The sequence below is a fragment of the Buteo buteo genome, chromosome 8, assembly GCF_964188355.1.
Source record: "Buteo buteo chromosome 8, bButBut1.hap1.1, whole genome shotgun sequence".
Lineage (NCBI taxonomy): Eukaryota > Metazoa > Chordata > Aves > Accipitriformes > Accipitridae > Buteo > Buteo buteo.
The window spans coordinates 12,412,065-12,429,727 of NC_134178.1; the positions used below are offsets into that span (position 1 = coordinate 12,412,065).

Here is a 17,663-nt window from a genome sequence, read left to right on the forward strand (position 1 = left end):
CCTTGTGGACCTGACCCTACATAACTCCTGCATTTGAGTTACACCAGGGTTTAATCACCTGTGAGCTCATCTCTGGTCCACCAGTCACAATTATTATTTTTTTTCCTGATCTTGGTAGCATGGATAGTAAATATATTCTTAAACTGAAAATAATAACAAAAAACCGTGCATGCCACTTCTGTGTCTGGTAAGCCCTGACAGATAATGTACAGAGCATGTGAGCCAAAACCAAGAGCCAAAGAATCTATAACCACTTTAACCTGTATAAACAATCTGAGGCTGTTACTCTTTGGACTGACCTTTGGAAAACTTTTCTTTTTCTCAAGGGCTCCAACTTTATAATCTGAAGTTCAGCCCCCTCTTTCCATAACCACTAGACCTCCTACTTTCCTGCTACAAAGGGAGTAATTTCCTTCTGACCCAAACCGGAGTCATCCTTCGTCTGATCAAAGGGAAGGCTCTTACGGATAAACATAAACAGCAGCATTCTCACTGTGGCCAGTATTAAATAGTTCACTGCCTGCTTTTTGAAGAAAATGGGGAGAGATTGATTTCTTTATTTGCATGAAGGCTTAGGAAATAATTTAAGGATAATGGAAAAGCAAAATTATGTTTGATCAACCCACTAGGGTCACAGGGAGCTAGCATCCCTAGCTAATTGAAAAAAATTATGCAGGTATTCTGCAAGCTTTCTTACACAGCCCTTGTTATTCCCTTTAATCCTGGTCACTCACAAATATTCACCTGAATCTGGCCTTCCCCTGGGCGCTCTTGTTAGCTCAGCTGAGCCCTTGACAAACCAGTTGACTGGATTTCTCAATGGCCACAGCCATCAACCAGGAAAAATGCAGCCTGATAGGAGATGGATGGCAGCAGAATGCAGTGCCAGGCACAAAAAAAACCCAAACAAAACAGTATTCTAGCTTAGCCTGATATCTGTAATAGTCCGAGTCAGCTCCAGCACTGCTTTATCAGCTAAGGCCAGAGCTCTGCTGCCTGATAATCTGGGTTGCATAAATGCTGGGGTAGAGGAAAGAAAAAGTGCTGAAGGAGGTGGGAAATGGAGTTCAGGGAGGACCAAATGGATCACTGGTGAACTGTGAGTGAATGGAGAGAGAGCGGGGAGAGAGAAAGAGAATGTATATATATTTTAAAGTGGCTATTTACCTGTTTTGACATTTTGACGGGAGATGCTGGTTTTTCCACAGGTTTCATAGCTGATCTCTGCTGAATACAGCACACCTGCCTCCAGCTGAGACACATCCATTTTCATTTCCTCTGTCTTCAGGTTTTGTACAATCTCTTCGCCCTTGAACACTTGGACTTGGAAAGTATGGTTCAGAGTAGAAGCGACATGCCAGGACATTTCAAAACTGTTGCTGGTAACACTGAAGATTCGGTGATTTCTAACCGCAGAGGGATCTATTGCAGTCCCAGGAAGAATCATCACAGAAAAAGCAACATTACGTCTGTAAAGCATTGTGCTATTCTAAATCTATTATAGACAAGCACTTTGACAATCAATAGGGGAAGCTCCTCTTTACATTATGTCAGGACAGAATCTGCCCCTCTCACACTAGCAGGTCCCCCCATCCATGAATCATTCCACTAGACTGATTAATTGGGTGCTTACTCTTTTTATTTCCTTTTACTATACATATTTGTGTTGAATGTCTAGTAACACTAATAATCAAACATAGAGCTACAGGTTCAAGCAACAGGAGTAATTTGGAATAGTGGATCTGTGTACCCTACATACATTGACACCTGCTTTGCCATTTGTCACTTTAATCACCAAAATGCACCTCTTCATGCAAAGGCTGCCTTGATTTCTGCCTAGAAAAACCCCACAGACCCCAGCTTATAGAGGCTGGGGGCAGAGTGGTGGGCAGCATTTCACCTATTTATGCCACTCTACTCCAGTACAATCATTGTCATGTCGATGGGAAAAGACAGGACCCTTCAGAGATGATTTCTCTCCTCAAAGGAGGAGGAGGAGGAGGTGTCTAAACTGGGTAGGATGAATTGCCCTCCAGCAAAGCCTGTCTGTCTCCACTAACTAGAGAGAGAGCCCAGACTAGACAACTCTCCTGTAGATAGCTGGGGTCAGGTGAGATGAACATCATCCCCCATGCTAACCTAGAGACCATGGCATGCTGCTGCCACAACTTCAATTCTTTCATGCTCATGGTTAGCCTGAGAAAAAAGTTTGTCTTCTTAAATTGTTTCAATAGGACATAATTGTTTCCAGGACTCTGAGCCAGGTGGCTGCCAAACACCCCCAAAGCCAAACCGCCCCCTGCACTAGAGGGACTGCAGTTTAATTCCTCTAGCTTCAGCTTGGATCAGCAGCTGTGGATGAAGATGAAGAATATCCAGTCTGTCTCTCTGAGCTAGGCAAAGAACTACTTAAAGCTATTTCCTCCCACAAGGAGAGCAGGATGTTGTTAAAAGGATTGTGGTAACTCTTGCCTAAAAGTCACCCATATCAAGACAAATGGGTTTGTTCCCACCATAGTCCCTCAGACAGCTCTAATGTATTGCAGGGAGAGTATTCACAAAGGCTAACTCCAGCGCAGGGTAGCTGTGGCCAACCTCCCTGACTCATGTCTCCCACCAACAAACATCTTCATGGACTCGAAATCATCCCCCAGTGGCTGTGGCCAGGAGGAGCTCTGGTGGTTGGTAGCGGACCCTCTCATACCTTGTTCCAGGACAAGCCTAGGACATGCAGTGAGCTGAGTCCAGGGCGAGTGAGTGGTGCTGGCCTCACACAGCGCTCACTGGCATGTTTCTTGTGCTGGAAGATTATCCAGCACAAGCCGTGTGATGGGACCTGCACTTGAATGGCTCACAAGTGGCTCAAGGAGCCCAGTGTGGCCACCTCCACCTCCAGAAGGCCAGTTCCCTTCAGTAGCCATGGGGATAACGGTGGGGTTTCTCCAGTGGTCACTTCACAGCACCACAGCCCCCAGTCTGAATGTCCCATTGGGGAAGCCTCTCTCTTTCATTTTTATAGGTGGAGATTCACTCCAAAACTATTAACAGCCTCTGTGAACAGCCTCCTGTCACTCAACCAGCCCCAGGAAAAAGGGATCAAAGAGGGGCTGAATTAAAAGTAAGACAATATTCATTCAAATCCAAGGTTACTTACAGCACCCAGCATCTGTAGATTGGTTAGTTATGGACAAGAGACTTGAATTGCTTATAAACGGAGAGCTATTGCTAGTGTTAATGAGATCTAATGCTGAACTTGGAGTAGATGCTGCCATGCCTAGGGGAAAAATAGTATTATCAAAGAGTTAAAGTATTCCTAACAAAGTAAATCCAAAATAATACCATTTATGTTTTCTGCAGCTGAAAAGCAGCAGTAGAAGTAATATAAATAGGAATGAAAATAAACATATTATCCTATCACAAAAGCATAAAGTAATACATTATCTCAATTTTTGAGATTAAAGGATTGCAAAATTGTTTTTTAACTAAAGCATAGAATCTGCAAGCACTTATCTATCTCATTAACTTAAAGCCTATTAGCAGGCCCATTGATGTCTGTGGGCTGTAAGTGCATGCCTCTATCTTTTGCTGAGCTAGTACCACAAAGTATTATTTCACCCATTGCCAAACTCAGTCCAGCAGAGGACTCAGCGGCAGTGCAGCCGCTCAGGGTGGGATTATACAACCACTGAGTCCTGGCTGCAGTCACACAGTCAAAATGGGAAGACTTTGTGCACAAATAGCGTCATTAACTGTACCTTCCCAGGAGGCTGGGGAGGAGTACTGACAATGAATGACTTGCTCTGAGAAGCAGTCAGGGTCTGAAGCTAGAGATTTTGGCAGGTGAGTGAGGACAGCTGAGGGTCAGATAGGAGAAACAGCAAGGAACAGTGAAATAAATACACTGCATTTCAGTCAGACATAGCTAAGAGCTGGCTTATGTGGCATCGTCTCCCAACAGGAGGAGAAGGGGCACTGTGTGTTCCAGAAATCTTTGCCTTGCAGGTGACTCCTGTGATAGACCACAAACATTCTTGGTATTTCCCAAGGTGAGACCTATGTCTCTTACCTTCCTTCCTTTGGCTCAGCTGGTGAGAGATGACATCTGCATGTTCATGCTGAGGGTCACAGCTGTAATAACCCTCCAGATTTACACAGGTATTTTTCTCAGGACAAGCGTTGAATTCAGCATAGGAACATTCATTGACATCTAAGAAGAGGAACACAACTTGCACAGATATTGATAGCAGCATCAAGCTTGATCTGCAATGTGTGTAGACCAGACTCTAGATACGATAAATTCAGTGTAAACCTGCAGTTAACTCTGCTGAAGCAATTCTGGATGTATAGGGGTGCAATGAAATCAGAATGCTGCCCTTCCCCAAACAGTTATAACCCTATCACTTTTTACTCCAATTCTTTGGAATAAGAGGACAGTTAGTGGCAGCTCCTGCTTACAGTTGCAGGATGCCATCCAAACCTAAGAGACATCAGTGGCAGGAGAAAGGAGATTTACTCAGTGATTTCACTGAAAGTTGGGCTAAGGACTGAGTTTTCAAAAGTAAACACAGAATAAGTATTGATGACAACAGTGCTTATGGATGCATTTCAGGAGTGAAAATGTTCAGGTAACCACACAGTAGTAAGTAGATTAAAATAATTTAAACTGAATATATTTAAATATTTACGTAACATTTAAAAAGTAGGTGGTAATGTGCTATAGTAATTAACAGACTATAAATATGACTTGTTTCCTGCAAGCTACTGTAACACAGGTCTATAAAAACAGAGTATATCTGCTTCCCAAGAAAACACTTTTTTTAAGAACCTGTTTAATACAACTAATGATTGTGCTACATATATGGACATCTTTGCTTTTTCATCTGAAGATGGGCTATGCTATTATGTGAAAATAAATTTAACTGAGGAATCAGGAGTATTCCCCTCCAAACTATTCACTCATTATGATCTACAAACCTCTCCATCCTATAATGGAAAGGTTAGGGCTATATTTGCAAACTTTACAAGATCCACTTTGTTATTTTTGAAAGCAAATTGACAGTCATATAGATGAAATCCCAAGTGAAGAGGGATGAAACCCCATAAAAACATTTCCCCCTGTGACAGGATTATAATAACCTTGCACTTCTGTGTCAATCACTTCATACGTGCGCTTCACGATGTCCTTCAAGGAAGAAGAAACCTCCGCTAGTGCAGCTGGCTGATGCAGTCCAATGAGAACCCAAGAGGCCACTGTCCCGGCATATACTTCTGCACGGTTACTCTGGATATGGTGCACGGAGGCATTCAAGGGCTGTAATGCACCAGTAATCTGGAAAACAGTGGAAAAAAACACTTCAGTATCTCATTCCTTTCTCAGCACAGCTATATGCCAAAGAGGCATAACTTATGCAAGGATTATCATCATAACCTGAGTGTAGAAAGCACCAATTCAGAAACCATAGCAAAGTGGCAACATTTAAGTCTGTATTTATGCAAAGTGAGTTCTTGTTATTATCACATTTCACAATGGAGTTACGATATAGTCATGCCAAGCTAAGATAGGTGTGGAGCTGCATGTCAGATCTCAAATTCTTAGGCAGGAGGATGCAACCCAGGAAGATATGGGAAAAGTCTCTTTGGCTTGTAGTGCTTAAACACCAAAATCTCAATAGACAGAATATACAAGAGACATGCTATTACAGGGCATCTGTAATAAAGCTATCCAACACTTCTTACTTTAAGCAACTAAAAAGACTGCTGGCAAAGGGAATAGAAAGAAAAAGAAGAAAAGCAATAGACTGATGAAGAAAGCTGGGACTAAGAGCCACAGAGAGACCCCAGGACTGACCAAGTCATCACAACTGCGAGTCAGGAATGAGAGAAGGGACATAATGGTAGGCTGAGCATTATGAGTCAGTGAAGCAGACAGGGCCTGGAAGACATTCCTCTGAGTAGCAGCTTATTGCAAAGCTTCGGTTTGTATTTCCTATTTCTTGAGTGTTTGACTTTGCCATAGCTTGCTTTAGACCAAGATATAAAAGTCTTGGTAGATCCTTGCCCTCTACTCCTTACTACACAGCAACAGGACCAGGGTTTCTCGCTTTTTAGGATATGAGAAGGGCGAATTCAGGTAGGAGGAAGAACTACACTCATGCAACATCCCCATGCTACTGCTATCATTTCTGTTCTTGGGCCCATCAGTGCCAGTTGACAATGGCAGAAGGGTTTCCTTTGCTACTTGCCCACTTCCAGCTGGAAACTGGGGAGGAGCAGAAATAAAAACGGAGGGAAATAGGGACCTGCCCTCTCGGGTACCTTTCAAAGGCCACATCCAAGCCTGGTTTTCTCCATGGCATGGTGATATGTACTAGGGAACTGCTTCGGGTTTATGACCTGGAGGGTCTTCATCCTAGTTCATCAATCCATTATCCTAACTACCACTGAGAGGACAGAGAGAGCCGCCCTGTCTGGGCATGGCTTTAGTTCGTAGCCTGGTTCTTCCTGCAGACCCTCCTTTCAGGAAACGTGCCTCACGCCTCTGCGAGGGCTGTGTTCTTCTTGGGACTTTTCCTGCCTGCCGTGTCGGGGACAGGGAGAGACGTGCTGCGCTGCTGTGGCGTGGCCCTGCATGCGTTGGTGCCCTGGCCGCTGCTAATCCATGCACAAGGCAGAGCCTCGGTCCTACAGCAAAAGCAATGTTCTGCTGTCTCCCCCAGCCCTGCTTCTGGGGCAAGAATGACAACGAAACGCCCTTGACCCAGACACGGTCCCCCTGCCATAAGCCTGGGTTTTCACAGCGAAACTTCTGGCGCTGCTGAGTCCACCTGCCGTGTAGGTCCCAGCGCCATAGATCAGGCTTGTCTCTTGAAAGGTTTAACTCAAAGCTCCGTATCAGAAAACATCACGCTTTGCAGGTCTTGAAATCCAGACCCAGTCAGTCATAGACCCAAAACTGAACTGAGCCAGAGCTGGAGCAAGCATCACTTAAGTAGGAAAACCCCCTATATTTCAGAATGTCTTTAAATTGCCCTTGGAAGAGAGCTGAAAAATTTACTAAAGAAGCTGATAAATCAATGTTACTTGAGCTGCTTGAGGATGCAGCTGACATTCAGTAATTAGGAATAAATTAGGGCCAAAAAAAATCAATCTGGCAGAACAAACCGGGGAGCGACGGGCTGGCAAGGTTATACCCAGCACAGAGGACTATGAAGCAAGTGGTGGTTCCTGAGTAACAGAAACATAGACACAACAAGAAACACAGGGGAGCGTTCGTGTTTGTACATACCATGGAGTGCAAAAGGCGTGAATGATTCAGAAGGTGGGAATCCACTCTGATTAATTCATTAAAATCCATTTTCACAAGCACTGTCACATTGTACCAGAACGTTCTTCCTGAAGCGTACAAAATAAAACAGCCAAGTCATCTGAGGTCTGATGCTATGGAAAGCGAGAGAGCTATAGGAAGGCTCTGAGCAACCGAAGCAAGCTTTAACTTGGCAAATATGAAGGGCCCATGTACAGCCATCAGCTATGGCCTCGTTCGCCATATGCCGCTGGCAGCGGTGCCAGCGAAGAAGAAAAAGAAGCCAAGGGAGGTCCGCTGGACCCACAGCACCCACACACCGTTCAGTGCTCACGGGTGCGAGTACTGAAGCTGAATATCCTGGAATTGATCCAAAGCAGATTCCTGTATTTGTTTTATGAAGAGCTATGGTAACAGTTTTCCTGCCCCCTCCACCCTCAGAAGGAAAAATTAAGCATATTTCTATTAGAAGCAGCCTTGAATTTATCAGTAACATACCCTCTGGCATTGGATCCACACAGCCTGCTCCTTTGGATGAGTTGCAGCATTTTTTAAGCCCTGGACATTCAGTATCGAACGTGCAAGGATAATCAGATGTTTCCATATTCTCCATTGGACAAATACCAGGTCTTGAGGCAAATACACTGGATCTATTGAGTGCTAAGTTAAAAAAACATTTCTGAGAACAAAAATATAGAAAATTGTTTCCATAAAATCGTGCTATTTAATTTATAGCAAACACCTCCTCCTCATTTTAGAAGCGTGTCTGTTCTGAGGTTTTCATGGGGAGAAAATAGCAGCCTAAAATACCATTATTTCATTTCAAGAGTGCAAATGTTCTGAGATTTTTCTCTTTTTCATGACATTTCTGTTACAGAAATTTTGAATTGATAATTTTCCTTTAATAATATGGATGGATGGATGGATAGATAGATAGATAGATAGATAGTTTCTAAATGAAAGCACTGCAAAACAGAAAATGTGCCTGATGTCAGCTAGGACTAATCCAAATAAAATATAACGATCAAAGGAAACAGGTAATGTCTAGGCTAGAAATTGGGAGTTTTCATTTAGCCTTCTGTTGTGACAAAGTTAACCTTTAGTTATAGGAACTGAAGATGTTACATGAGAGCGGAGACACAAGGCTGTTCTCAGGTACCGTTCAGTGGGTTACCCAGAGGGACCGGGGAGCAGAACTGAGCCCATGGTCTGCAGCCTGGCAGCACCCGCTCTGTATCAGCTAGCCACCCCGGGAGGTCACTAGCCCACGCCAGACAGCCCTGAAGAGAGGGCAGCTAAGGCAGAAGGTTACTGCTTCCCAAGCCAAGGGCAGACAGCAGTCCTGGCTCAATGCCAGCACATAACTCTTCTCCGGAGGAAAAGAGAAAATATTTCTAAGCTCTACGAACATTGCTTTTACCCACGGTCTCAAACATAGGTCCAAGTAATGCTCAGCTCTGGTCTTTCCAATCAACCTAAAAGATTTCTCTTTTCCATTCATTTTGGACCTACAGGTTTTTGGTCCTACAAACTCTTGATCTGGGCAATTAAAATCAGCCAGCAGGAAAATGAAAATTATTCTTGCAACAGAAACAGGTTGTAGTGCAAGAAAACCACATTCAATATAATAAAATCCATAGCAAATGAAAGGTCCATAGCAAACTATAAATCTCTCATGAACCCTCATTTCTGTGGGGTTTCTCTTATCCCAAGGCTCTGAATAATAGTAAACCTGAGGTTTCTGAGAAGCAGAAGGGAATATTGAATCTAGGACTTTTGGCCTCAGCAAAGTAACCTTCTTAAACAGGTAAATGATTGTGATTAATCAAGATTTAAACTAAATCTATGTAACTTGCTGCTACATGCACATTCTAGTTCCCCCTCTTTGCCAGTCCATGGGAGACTGGAGGCTATTGTAAGCAGAGAACCTCAGCTTTTTAGCACACTCCATAACAGATCTCATTTCTAGTACTCCAAATCCCCAGATCAATCTACAGTTCAGGGACTGAGCTCAAAATGGGACATGGAAAATTCAGCATGTAAAATTGTCAGCCACTTCTGCAACTGGACTTATAGTCATATTTGCACAAAGAAATAGACTATTAAGACCAGTGGTTTTAAGACTATGGCCTGTGTCTCTTTGGGAGCCCACAGTATGCTTGTCAAGGGTCTCTGAAAGGTAATTAAGAAGAGTAATCATGATTAAATGATGGGATTCCACACCTTTACTGAAAAACATGCCAAAACCCACAAGCTAGAAAACAGTGAAAGCACTGAGTTGAGACCTCTCAGCAGTATGCAGGTTACTTGCATGTGTATTTTTAAAGATTTTCATGCAGAATACATGAGGCAGCACTTTCCCACAGTTTTATATTGTATTTGATACACTGTGTGTGTACACTTTGTGTGTACACAGTCAATGAGCACATGCTTTAACAGGGCTGTGAGCATCTCTCAAGTAGAGTTGGTGTTAGACCCACGAGAGCTCTGGGCAGCAAATTAGGAAACCCTACCTCTGCTCCCAACCCCAATGAACAGCTGGCTGTACTACAGGGAGCAGGATTTGTCCTGCTACCTAATGCAGCCTAGTATGGGCCCCTTCATGCCTGCAAACCAAGAGCCCTTACACTCCTTAGTCTTCCCCAGGACCAACTCTGCCTCCAAAGTTCATTTTGAGTCATAGGCCTAGGTTTGCAGTGGGAAGATGAGGCAAAAAAAAATAATCAACCCTGTGCAATCTGATTTAAGTTACTTCTGTGTCCAGCAAGCCCCAGTAGTCCTATTCTTCTTCCCAGCATGGACCAAGAACCTCTGCTTCTGGCTCTGGGGCTGGCACTATGGGTCACTCCCCCAAACGCGCCCTACTGCTAGAAAGCTTCTTCCTGATTTCTAGTCTAAAGCCACAATAAGGTGTGATACGGCCTCAGTTGCCCTTAGATGAGTCTCCCACACATTCCCAGTCTCATGCGATCGCTCTGTCCCAGCCTCCTGTGCAGGGAGGCTAAGCAGCCTCTCGCACCGGGAGCTTGCACAGACACAAGCACCAAGGGATTTCCCTGTGTTGGTACGTCACCAGTGCTCCTTACTATTCAAACCAGGTGGATCTTGGTAAGCTGGACTCAAAAATGTCCAGAGCCTCTAGCTCTAGTTCTGAGATTCAGGCGCAGTTCAAGCAGGTTTGAGGTTCAAAGCAGCTTTTTTCCACCTAGGTCTTATTTTGGCATGTTTAACTGCAGTGTAAAAGATTTTATGAGTCACATGCAATTTCAGAAAACTCTATTGAATCCTGGCCGAGTGCCACACTAGCCATTTATCTAAAATCAGAAGGTCATCATTTTCAGATCAGCGGAAACAGAGATGGATTCACATCACATTTCTGCCCCATTGTACCAGACGCACTTTGAAAATTCGATTTATGCTCTCCACTTCAATCACTTTGGGGACAGTCACCTACCAAGCAACACTGCCAGCACTGGGGAGCAAGCCAGTTAACTTCTCTGTCAGTTGGATAAAGTATAGGCTTTTCTCCTCCGTTATTTGCATAAACTTACAGAAGCAGAAATGCAGCACCCAGCGCTTAGCAACGAAAGCTCAGTTACCAGCCTGCCCACACAAGAACTGCCGGGTCTGCTGTGACTGTAGAAGAGGGGGATCTCCCAGGAGATAAATGCTGAGGGACACCATTAGCTCAGCCATAACCCCCTTCCTCTCCCTCCTTCCACCTGGAGGGGATGGGTTTCATCCAGAGGGTGCAGCAGAGCCAGGGACCAAACCCCTGCATTCGTCTCGGGCATCAGAAGGTGGAGACAAATCTATGAGATTATAGAAGGAGCCCCTGGCAAAGCCTGTTACAAAGGCAGACTGGCAGTTTTCATCATATGACCCTGTTTTGGGGGTCTTTGGGCACTGCTAGACTTTACCTGCTCAGATGGATGTTTTCCACCCTGATTGCCTGTCTGGAGGTTAATCGGGATGGAGGGCAGTGTCAGGGTGTGCTGGTTCAGCATCTGACAAATATTTAACACCCCTCCCTATGAAAAGCCACACCATTCACTATAACATATTCAGGAGCCATGGGTTGAAATTCGGCAAGGACACAGCTTTTGGACAATGGGGGAGCATGGCCTTTGAAGCACAAAACCGGTCTGTGCTTGCTGAGAAGAAACTTAATGAAATTGAGCCACTGCCACCTCCAGCGGGTTGATCCTGCCAGCAGCACTGCGATGTGGCCGTGCCCGCGCCAGCAATCGCTGGAGAGCGGGCAGGGACCCGCGGTGAACCCGCAGCTCGGATGCGACTCCGGGTACCCCTGCTCCCCCTGGGGTTAACGTGGTCGGGAAAGGCATGAGGTGAGTAACTGAATGGAGCAGATAACTTGCAAGGAAAGACTACTAAAAAGGCTGGGACTTTTTGGTGTGGAGAGGAGAAGGCTGGGGGTCAAGGTTTATGAAATTGCAAAGGCAGGGGGTAAGGTGAAAGCGAAGCTGGTATTCACCAGAGCCCACAATAATAAAATGGGTAAATGCACACTTCTTTATCCAAATGGGAGTGAACTTCTGCAATTTGTTGGCACAGGGGGTGTGGAGGCAGACAGCTTCGGTGGGCTCAGAAAGGGACAAGACAGTTCCCAGATAGGAGGTCCATAAGCAGACACCACGGGGAATAGGCAGAGACATACCCTCTGACACCCGCCATCCCATTTCTGCAGCAGCTGAGGGCACTCAAGGGACCCAAACCACAGGGCAGCCAGAGACACCTGCTTCTGGCTGAGGTCCCGTAGGGCATTTTGGAACTTTCCCACCCCAGTGGGAAGTTGCGGTGCTGCCCGCGTGCCCCTGGTGACACCGATGTCCCACGGCTTTCTGGTGACAGCCCAGGCAGGGGGAGCAGCTGTGCCGCAGCTCCCCGCTGCTCCGGTTAGATGCAGCATGCAGACGTCTGCATGCACGCTCTGGAAGGTCCCAGCCCTGCTGAGGAGCTACCTGGGCACCTAAAATGAACATTTATTTTACTTTACAGTTGTTTTTCTGACAACCTTAGGTAGTTATGCAAAGCATTCTCTGATTAAAGCATAGCCTTAACATTGCAAATCAAGTGATCTCAAGTTAAGAAACTCCAGGATTAAAGTAACCTGGACCTTCTTATTTCAAGGTATTTTTGTATATGTGTGCTTAAAAAACAGCCTTCATCGCATGCTGATGCACTCTTCTGCTCCCTAGCTGGGTATCAAGCAGGGTTAGATGGCAGATAAGGAAGCTCTCTGGTTTCATCTTATGCAGTAAGGTCGAAGGTGGGCAGCAAACCACTCACCAGGAGAAGTAACCATACCATTGATTCAACCACCTGGAAACTAGCCTGGAGAATTGGACTCTCTACCTAAAAAAAAAAATCCTGCAAGATGCTGGGAAAGTTTCATACAACAAATTCGTAACAACCTTTCAGAACCGTGGGTTTTGCAGGTCCAGGAACCGGACCTGCCAGCCCTGCGACCTGCTTAGCAATCAGGGGACTGCTCACAGTCACCATCAAGGACACGAGGCTCTGCGTGCCAACCACGCAAGTTGTTACAGGCAGCACTAAGCACCCTGAAAATCAAAATCAAAATAAATTTAAGAAAAAAATTAAACCTGCACTCTAGGTGTCTGAGAGTGGGCACACAAAATGGTTTGATGTCAGTGTCTCTGCAGCTCAGCTGCCCAGCTGTCAAGGACAGAGAACCTCGCTCCCTTCCCGCAGGCTTTGTGAAGACAAATTGCTATCTGTTTATCACCTTAAGAGGTGATAAATAATTCTCTATTCAGAGAGAGGCTCAGCAGAGCTCTGCACCATGCACCGAATGCGGAGGCCAAGATGCCGCACTGCTGGGGAGCTCCTTAGAGGGGCTCCGTCGTCCCTGAGCACCACAGGGAAACGTGGTCCTTGGGGCAAGGCAGCGCCGGATCAGGCAATTAAAAGAGTTTATTAATCTGCATGCACAGGCACAAGGAGAGGAAACAAAGGTTGTTTTATTTAACTCTACCTCTAGAATTAATTCTAGCACTTCCTAACTTTTAGATACTTTAGCTTTTCAATTTTTATTTTAAAAAAGTTGAAGTAGTTTGCATGTGCGTAATACTATCCTAATGGACTGATGGGCAACTATTGAGAACTACCAGAGTAACTTGGCTAATGATCTAGACATTTCTTCCTATAGTAAAGAATTAAGAAAAGCGGGGCCTGCCATATTCCCGGCAAGGGTAAATGTTTTCTTCTAGGAAGAAAAGGTAGGGAGCGGCCAGGAGCAGGTTGCTGTGAAAGGTCATGGAGACCTTTCCGCTCCTAGTAGGATGGAGAGCACGCCAGCATGGATAACATCAAGAAGAAAATAACAGTAGTTCAACAGCATGCTGTGCAGTAATTTCAGCAGTTCCAGTTTCCCTTCTCATCATTTATTTAAGACTGTGTCTAGACAGTGCATTACCATTCACAGAATTTATGACTAATGCCCTGAAAATCAAAGATACCAGAATAATGTAAACACAGAAATCACCTAGAAGCCATACAAATCCTTTTATGGTTTAAAATATTCCCAAATTAACTCTGACAGGAAAAAGAGTCAAGGTGACCACAGTATTTCATGGACAAACCTGCCCAGCTTGCCCATCAACAACGTGGCAAGGGCAGAGCGGAAATTCTGCAGCTAAGCTTTACAAGAGATTTACAGATTTGTTAATGCTAGATGAAATCAGCTCATCAACAGCTCTCAAGCCTAAAATATCCCTAGAGATGCTTTTAAAAGGCATAGAATTATACTGGGAAAAATACCAGGATGCCTTTTTTTTTCCACCCAAGAAGATGTTCTTGATTTTCAGAGGTTCTGAAACACCTTGAAAATCAAGATTACTTGTGCAAATAGAGACAAACCGTAGCTAGCTAGTGACTCTTCAACATTTAGCTAACTGTTCTGGGTTTGTGTGGTGGGGTTTTGGTAGTGGGGGAGGGGCTGTGGGGGTGTCTCCAGCGAGAGGCTGCTGGAAGCTTCCCCAGCTCCAAGTCGGACCGGGCCAAGCCAAGGCCAAGTCCATCAGTGATGGTGGTAGAACCTCTGGGAGAACATATTTAAGAAGGGGAACCTGCAGCGGGGGAGAAGATTGGAATGTGAGAGAAACCCCTCTGCAGACACCAAGGTCAGTGAAGAAGGAGGAGGAGGAGGAGGTACACTGGAGGAGGTGATGCCCCCGCAGCCCGTGGAGGTTAAGAGTGGAGCAGATACCCACCTGCAGCCTATGGAGGACCCCACACCAGAGCAGGTGGGTGCCCCCGAGGATGGCCGTGACTCCATGGGAAAGCCCACGCTGGAGCAGTCTGTGCCTGAAGGACTGCAGCCCATGGCAGGGACCCACACTGGAGCAGTTCGTGAAGAACCGCAGCCCATGGGAAGGACCCACGTTGGAGAAGTTCGTGGAGGATTGTCTCCCGTGGGAGGGACCCCACGCTGGAGCAGGGGAAGAGTGTGAGGAGTCCTGCCCTGAGGAGGAAGGAGCAGCAGAGACAATGTGGGATGAACTGACCCCAACCCCTGTTCCCCATCCCCCTGTGCTGCTGGAGGGGAGGAGGTAGAGAATTCGGGAGTGAAGTTAAGCCTGGGAAGGAGGGAGGGGTGGGGGGAAGGTGTTTTAATATTTGGTGTTTTGATTTGATTAGTAGTAAATTAAATTAATTTTGTTTTTTCCCCAAGTTGAGCCTGTCTTTTTCCCGTGACCATAAGTGGTGAGTTATCCCTCCCTGTCCTTGTCTCAACCCATGAGCATTCCTCTGTATTTTCTCCTCCTCATGACACTGAGGACGGGGGGTGGGAGGAAAGAGAGAGCGGCTTCATGGTGCTTTCTTGCCGGCTGGGTTTAAACCACAACACTAACAGCTATTTCCTTGTACTACAGAATTAAAAAGCAATTTTCACCACTTGCTTCTCAGTCTTGTCATTTGATACATAGGTGCACACATGTATCCACATGCACGTATATCAGAAAGACCTTACTCAAGTAACGTTTAAACAATAATTAGACCTACTGGAGATTTTCCCCAGCATGGAACTGATGCTTGGAAAATACACATGATCAACAGTGGGTCCTTTGCCAGTCTGACAAGATTACCTGGACACACCATAACCTGCAGGTCAAATTTTGCCCTGGCTGACACTCAGCAACAGCCACAGAGCCAAACAATAGCAGAATACAACAAATATAAGAATGATGTGTTTCTAATTATGCTTTCATTTCTCTTCTCTAGCAAATCATTTTAAGAACAAGTAAAACACAACGACCACTTCTGCATTCCCATCTTTCTGTTAAAAGCATTTTCCTACTAGACACAATATTCTACAACTAGCTGTTGAGAAAACACATGGCAAAAATTGTTCGGAGGTTCATTTTCCAATGTTATGAAGCAACTTACAAGTAGGATGAACACATTGTTCTTGACAGATCCCATGACAAGACATATGGCTCATACCCTGTCATGTCACGTTATATGATCTGATGCAGGAGCCAGTTCGGGGACATTCCCATAGATCTGAGTCACCCAAGTCTTATGACCCAAAGCAAGGGCCAGGGCTGCAACAGGACCTTTCCTTTTCAATCTTCTGTGACAGTGTTGTGACTACGTAAATTCCCAGGACCATAACTTGAAAAGGGGAAATGGAGACAATACAACATCATACTGAAAATAGGAGACAAAATTATGTTCTGCAGAAGTTTTCTGGATACTGGAACAGTCCAATGCTGGCCTAGCTAATCCAAGATGCCTGTTCAGCTTAAAAGCATGTGGCTTTATGCATTAAAAAAAAAAAGTTCCTTTTCCCCAAGAAATCCTTTCCATTTACATCTCAAGTTCTGCTAAAATTGGGAATGTAGTGTTGACAACTGGTAGCCCTGATGTGGGAAGGGGAAAAAGCTTCCATCTTGAGTCAAAGATGATTAAGTCTTCCTGAGTAGAGTCTTATTAAAACTCAGAAGTTAGATCAGATCCATCAAAAGGTTCACCAGTTTTCCAGACTTCCAACATAGCCCTAGGTAACCAAGGAAGCCTTGAGAAAATGGGCCCTAATGTACTTTTAATTGGAAAGCAGTTGGTACCAACTTGCCCGGAGGCCACAGGTTGTTTTAAATTAAGACCAAAATTGGGTTTGCATCCTGGGAACTGACTCTGCTCCAAATCAAAGGAGATGTTATCCTAAGTGCATCCTGAATTATTTTTGAGAAGAAAGCTCCTACTGTAAATGCAAGCACTCTCAGAGCAGACACAGCACCAAGCAAGGCTGTGTGAGTTATTGCCCTTGGCCATGGATATTAGACTGAATGAGGACAAGTAATGAGCCCTTGTAGGGGTACCAAGCAGGTGCCTTCTTCATGCTCACCTAGAACTTTAGTGATTTTGTGACTAGGGGTGGCCAAGAGCAAGAATCAGGAGCATTAGTCTTTCATGACTACTCCTTACCATGTTGGACCAAGGTTACTGTAGATTTTTGCAGACTCGCTGATTTCAATGAACAGGAACCTATTGCCCAGAACTGAATTAAGCCTTTACACATCTCAGTTTAAGTGAACCCTCTTCCACCAGAAGCATTTATTTTAACTATTAATCTGACTAAAACTTACCTAAAGAGCAGTAGAGTCCAACTTGTTCATATCCTTCACAGCAATCTGTAAGAGTGATGGTTTCGGGGACTTCAACAGTATGATACTGTGTTTTATAGTACGTCCGGGGACACACCATCCACGGTATCCATCCTCCACAGGACGTGCTCTTCTCATAGGACTTTTGGTAGGCAACCGTTTTAAACACATTTTTGGTCAGGCTATAGTTGCACAGATGGTACCCTAGCAAAGAGAGGCCTTTTTCTAGGGAGGAAAAAAAAAAAAAACCCACAGGAAAGAAAGGGATCAGCACTAACTTGTCACCACAGAGTGTAAGTTCCCTGCAGTAGCTAGTTAAAAATACTGTTATGAGAAAGCAGTGACAGAATGAACACAGATGAATGATTTCCAGGAAGGCTGATGTTAGGAAGAATGTCACTTCTGAAAACAGACAGAAGAAAGAATTAGTAGTGAATGCTTGTCATAGGCAGCACTTCAGCCATAAAAGGATGCAGACTGGCAGAAAATTCAAAAAGCTCTCAGTGCCTTCAGGTGCAAAGAAGAATAAGGGCAATTTAACTCAAGTAAGCATAAAGGAAATTAATATACATTAATAGAAATTAACAGTAGAGCAGAATAGGCACTTCCAGGGCAGACTCATCCAAGTACTTTAGATGTCCACTCCAGGCTCATGCTGCCAAAGTGTTCATCTTTTTCGGTTGACTACAAAGGGAACAAAGGGCAAC

The 17,663-nt window shown here is 44.8% G+C and overlaps 1 protein-coding gene across 3 annotated transcripts in view; it reads right to left on the bottom strand.

Moving 5' to 3' along the window:
- The window catches only part of UMODL1 (uromodulin like 1), a 49,993-nt gene extending 32,823 nt beyond the window's left edge, over nucleotides 1-17,170 (bottom strand). For all 3 annotated transcript variants that reach the window (XR_012651263.1, XM_075033652.1, XM_075033653.1), the window contains exons 1-7: nucleotides 16,939-17,170; nucleotides 7,802-7,963; nucleotides 7,286-7,392; nucleotides 5,137-5,329; nucleotides 4,067-4,207; nucleotides 3,155-3,274; nucleotides 1,168-1,422 (exon numbers count right to left, since the gene is read on the bottom strand). Coding sequence is in view for 2 of the 3 variants with exons in the window: in XM_075033652.1 (XP_074889753.1) it covers nucleotides 1,168-1,422; nucleotides 3,155-3,274; nucleotides 4,067-4,207; nucleotides 5,137-5,329; nucleotides 7,286-7,392; nucleotides 7,802-7,963; nucleotides 16,939-17,056 (1,096 nt within the window). In the remaining variant the exon portion in view is untranslated. The remainder of the gene's footprint in view (nucleotides 1-1,167; nucleotides 1,423-3,154; nucleotides 3,275-4,066; nucleotides 4,208-5,136; nucleotides 5,330-7,285; nucleotides 7,393-7,801; nucleotides 7,964-16,938) is intronic.
- Between the last annotated feature and the right edge of the window lie 493 nt (nucleotides 17,171-17,663).